General features: G+C 37.8%; 1 protein-coding gene across 1 annotated transcript; it reads right to left on the bottom strand.

Annotated features, from left to right (window-relative positions):
* Window positions 1–249: 249 nt before the first annotated feature.
* Window positions 250–4909, bottom strand: LOC122147492 (cell wall integrity and stress response component 4-like). The gene is made up of 4 exons (XM_042770457.1): window positions 4616–4909; window positions 3066–3344; window positions 1171–1337; window positions 250–353 (listed from the first exon to the last, which is right to left on the bottom strand). The coding sequence occupies exons 1-4, from the start codon at window positions 4884–4886 to the stop codon at window positions 309–311; spliced, it is 762 nt and encodes a 253-aa protein (XP_042626391.1). The 5' UTR covers window positions 4887–4909; the 3' UTR covers window positions 250–308.
* Window positions 4910–5206: the final 297 nt, after the last annotated feature.

Here is a 5206-nt window from a genome sequence, read left to right as displayed (position 1 = left end):
TCTTAAACGTTGAAAGTATACTACGACAAATATATCGCTTTCTAATATATATATCTTCTGACAACTGATATTTTTCATCTTTAAGTGTTTTGTTTTACACGGTGTGATTGTGACCAATAAGTCTGACTGATAGCATCTTGGATTGTTGTAAAGTAAATAAGTGAATGCAGTGTGATCTGAATGCAGGGACAAACATGCAGGTGAATCGCTGTCATTTAGAAATGAGATTGCATTCATGTACTGTATGAATCGAGATCGTGATTTTTTTATTTATTTTTTTATTTTGATTAATCGTGCAGCCCTGATTGCTAATAGGTGCATCTTGACAAAGGCGTGTCTTCTAGAAGATCATCCTGCAGAAAAGCAAAACAGGTTTTTAATTTTGAGGTCAGCACTTAGCATTATCATGTAAATTAGAGGTTGGCTGATAGTGGATTTTACCAATAACGATAACTAGGCTGGACCACACTGGCCGATAATGATAGTTTTTTAAATGGATAATGGATGAGAACAAACTTAATATTCCAATTAAAACAGCACTGAACTTTATTAGAAATAAAAAGGGCTGAACCAAAAATATTTACATTTATTAGTAAATGATTATAAGTAAATTAAATTAAATTAACAATCTAACAATGAACAATACTTCTACAGCATTTATTATCCTTAGTTAATGTTACAAATGTACTGGTAACGTGTTATCATTTCATATAAAAATAAATATCTACAAAAATCTAATAAGTCCATAGCATTGAGATTTGATACATATGCATATTGTATGTATACTTTGCCACTTTATTTGTTTCTCTTCTTGACTATTATCTAATAAAAATAAAATATGTATTACAGTGACGATCATTTTTTAATTTTTTATTTGTCAGATGTCACTAGCTTTAAATATGCAACTTTGCTGGATAACAGATGCATAACAAACAAACTCCATGAGGTGTCTGATTCGGCTCTCATTCTGTATAATGACAGTGGACCTTCTCAGTTGCTCCAGCAATGGATGCAACCTGAAAAAAACTTTCACTATTGTTTCAGTAGTCAGTTATCAGTGCCAATTAATCAGCAAAATGGATCAATCGTCGACCTCTAATGGAAATCTATAAACCTTTCAAATGTCTCAATTTTAAGTATCACAACTTGCTGCCCAAATCCAAGACTCACCATAGGAAGGTCTTGAAGCCGGTGGAATTCTGGATGCTCACTCCTCTGACGGAACCTGAGGAAGAGGACGGCTGAGACCATGGCAGTGCAAATAATGAAAATGGTGACCAGAGCGGCGAGCAGGGGGTCCAGGGGCAATGTAGGGCGGTGGGGAACCTTCCCTGACTCTAGAAGATTGATGAATTGAGTGGAAACTGATCATCACTAATCACAGGAACCAGTAAAACTTAAGGAACATCATGTACAGTCTACAGTACAGAAAAATAATGAAATTATCATCGTTATTGTGCTTACTAGACCTCGACAGCAAGACCAAAGACACAACTCAAACAAATTTACTCCCTCTCATACTTAAAAGTTCACTCAAAAATAAGAAGTGCTTGTTGTCAGGCATGTACGGTTGAGCTTCCGTTTACCTTATTTGATGTAATTTTTGTGCGTTGATCAACATTTATACAATAGTCTAAATTAAATATTTTCCTAGGGATGTCCAGAGCTGATCTCAAGGATTAGGATCGGGCCGATGAAGCTTGTTTTTAACTGATCGGTATTGGCTCTCCTAAATCTTATTTTAGGTCAGATGTAATGCCTTTGTCGTGCTGTAGGTGGTGCTATGCACCTTCCAGTAGGTTTGTCAGCCGCCATTAAAAGGAAAATAAGATGCTCAAATGTGTGTGCATGACGAACAAAAACCAATGACCGCGTTGCTGTGGGTTGCGTCTTGATTCAGACTAGACTGACAAACTGGCATTCAGACACCACAAGCATCCTGCTTTCTAACCTTATCTCCACTTTTTTTCCTTTTATGTTGCAATTATTCTGCTTATTGTTCATATAAAATGAAAGCGGTTTATATCAGTAGTCCTATATTCATAAATGTTACCACACAGTCTGTTTACAACATCTACCAATGTAACGTTTACACTTACCCATGTCTATACCGAGATCTCCAACCCTGCTCCTGGAGAGCTACTGTCCTGCAGATTTCAGCTCCAACCCCAAACACACCTGAACCAGATAATCAAGGTGTTCAGGGCTAGCCTGATAATTACAGACAGGTGTGTTGGAACAGCGTTGGAACTGAAGTCTGCAGGATGGTAGCTCTCCAGGAGCAGGGTTGGAGATCCCTGGTCTATAAAGTGTGTGTATACAAGTATCGGATTGGGACTTGGTAATACTCAATATTCAATGACTCGGATTTGATCAGTGGCACAGAAAAACTGATCAGGACATCCCTAAACTTTTCATCACATAAATTGACTGTCTCTTCAGAAGACTTGGAATAAACCACTTGATTCATTTGGATTACATTTTCAAGTTTGCATGGACTTTAAATGGAGGGACACGAAAATTATGAAAAATATTAAAAATATATATATATATATTTTTGTTCTGTAGCTGAATGAGAAAGTCTTTTGGATGATGAGCAGATGATGAAAGAATGTTCATTTTGGAGTGATTTATCCCTTTATGCGCAAAGCCGACCTCACACGTCATCTGCCCAGAAATGCATCAATGTGCAACAGTGAGCACAAGCTACATTAAAGTGATTATTACATTTTAAATATGGATATTTTTCTTACAAAAATGCACTGATACGCTACAGAAGGCCTTTGTTCACCCCCCGGAGCTGTGTGAGACACATTTTTTTAATGGATTGGCGATTTTTATTTAACTTCTTTTGGACTGAAGCATACAACACCTGCTGAGTGCCATGAAACAGCTTGAAAGATCAAAGACAATTTTTAATATAACTCCGACTGGATTCATCTGAAAGAAGAAAGTCATATACACCTAGGATGATTTGAGAGTGAGTCATTTATGGACTAATTTTCATTTTTGAGTGAACTAACCCTTTAACAAAAATGGCAGGAAAATATTTGCTATCCACACACCTTGATCCCCCACATCCAGTTCAGAAGATTCATCCTGGTCTTCCAAAGGAGCAGGTCCAGTGACCTTTGAACTGCTGGTCAGGGAGATCTGAGATGTCTGAGGGTAAGTGGTGGTAAATGGTGGAGCTGTTTGTGTCGTCTGGATCGCACCACTGGCTGAAGAAGAGACAGTCTGAGGTCCTTCACTTGGACTGATGGATGTTGCAGGAGCTGTTGTGGCTACTGAATCTGAAACGGTGCTCTTCAAAAAAGAAATTGATGGGCTGCTAGCAGAAGAAACTGCAGGAGAAAAAACAGGACAAGCTTTGAGCAACAAAAGAAGAAAAGAAAGTAAGATTTAAGAAGAATATTAGAACAAGAGTGTGAGTGTGCTTGTCCATGCAAAACTCTCCACAATGCCAGGGTGCAAACAAGAGCGTGTGCAGTGCTGACTTCATGAAAAGTTCACGATATTAACACTGACAACAAAGTTTAACCTAATTAGCACTTTATAGCGTTTTTTTACGCGTTTTACTGTCTGCCTTTACTGTCTTGTTTTCTAACAGTCATACTTAAGGGCTGGCATACGTGCAGTAAACCAATAAGTAGATATTCAACTGCCCTAAATATAGCTGTGTTTCCAGTGAAATGACAGTATGAGCGAGGGATTATTTACAAACACAGTCGTGTTCCAAAATGTTACACCCCACGACCAGCCATTATTTACGGCCAGACATTTGATCAAGTGGGTGGAATGTGGCACTTTCCCAGAGAGTCTCACGAGTTCAGTCTGCATTCAGTCACATTAAGCCCATTGTTTTATCTTTAAAGTTGAACAAAGTGATGCACACCCACATGAAAGACCACACTAGAAGACAAATGCAAATGTCAGTGCATGATATCTAAAGCATTGTGTTCAACTTCTACAACAATATGAGAGCAATGCCACCATCTTTACTGTCATCTTTACTGACCAATATTGGTTTTTCAATAGGAACATCTAGAGAGCAGTGTGGCAGATAGTGATAAAGTCAATTTATAACAATTTAATAATGGCAAATGCAAAAAATTCTGAAATTTATGGAAGCATTTAGAAACAGGTCAGAATCGAACCCAAATTTCCAACTCAGGCACTAATTATTCATACATTTTACTAGCAATTTCTAAAAATTGTTTCAAAGTAAATCCTAATTGAAAAAACATTGGTGCAGACAGTTTTCACTAGTAAATTAATTACACAATTAATTACAAAGAAACAGCATGTAACACACTGAATTAAACATGACATTTTCTTGTAAAACATACTGCAACAATGTTTTATTTACTTAGAAAACTTAGAAAAATAATGTTTACAGTGTACATGTACACCCATTTCTTTTCAGTGTAGAGTTTTATCTTTAAGGCTGTCATTATAAAAACTACTGCTTCTTTCAACTCTCCATAAGCCGTTCATTTTTGCATGTTGTTGTTCTCAACACGATGAAAGGGAAATTTGTTTTCAGACCTTAGTTAGACTGATTAATGACAGATAGCATTTGCAATTAGATTAGGTTTAATTGTATTAGTCTTGCCTGGTACTGAGGCTGTGTCCGTGTTGAGGGTGGTGACATCTTGTAGCTCCGGGGTCTGTGAGATGGCTGATGAAGGAGAGGTGTCATCGTGCACTACAGCGTCTCTGGATGATTGTGATGGAGAAGGAACAGTAGGTGTGACCTCGTCAGCTGAGAAATTTGTTGAAGGAGAGGAGACGCTTTGATAGGCTGTACTGGCTTGTGATTCCAAAATGTCACTCTCTGAATTAATGCGATCTTTCAGTCTGACTTTATTCAGAGGGGATCTCATGGTTGGGGATGAGTCCGTGGTCTGACCTTGGGGAAAAAGTAGAAAATATCTGCATGAGCTTACAGTTCCAGCCTGTTTGTTCTTATTTACATCTGTATTTCTAAATGATCATGAGGGGAAAAAAGTAAATATGCCATGAAGTATTTTTATCTGATTTGGGTGAAGCTACAGGAAGAATGGTGTGTGTTCTCATGCTGAATTAGTTACGTGGGTGTTCCAGACCGGATCTGTTCAGGTTAGTTAAATGGTCACACTGTGAATCCACAGAACAAAGCAGTTGTGACCTTTATGTGTCAAGGAGCAGAGGAACAAACAAACCA

Source organism: Cyprinus carpio, chromosome A2, assembly GCF_018340385.1.
Source record: "Cyprinus carpio isolate SPL01 chromosome A2, ASM1834038v1, whole genome shotgun sequence".
Classification (NCBI taxonomy): domain Eukaryota; kingdom Metazoa; phylum Chordata; class Actinopteri; order Cypriniformes; family Cyprinidae; genus Cyprinus; species Cyprinus carpio.
The sequence above is the reverse complement of the archived record's forward strand: the minus strand, read 5'-3'. Positions and strand labels throughout refer to the sequence as shown.

Bases quoted from the DNA above. Each gene is read 5' to 3' on its own strand.
- LOC122147492 (XM_042770457.1), bottom strand. From the start codon at position 4,886: ATGAGATCCCCTCTGAATAAAGTCAGACTGAAAGATCGCATTAATTCA. The intron at 1,338-3,065 runs GTGTGTGGATAG...TCAATCTTCTAG, and splicing joins ACTGGATGTGGGGGATCAAG to AGTCAGGGAAGGTTCCCCAC. The intron at 354-1,170 runs GTGAGTCTTGGA...GCTTTTCTGCAG, and splicing joins GGCTTCAAGACCTTCCTATG to GATGATCTTCTAGAAGACAC.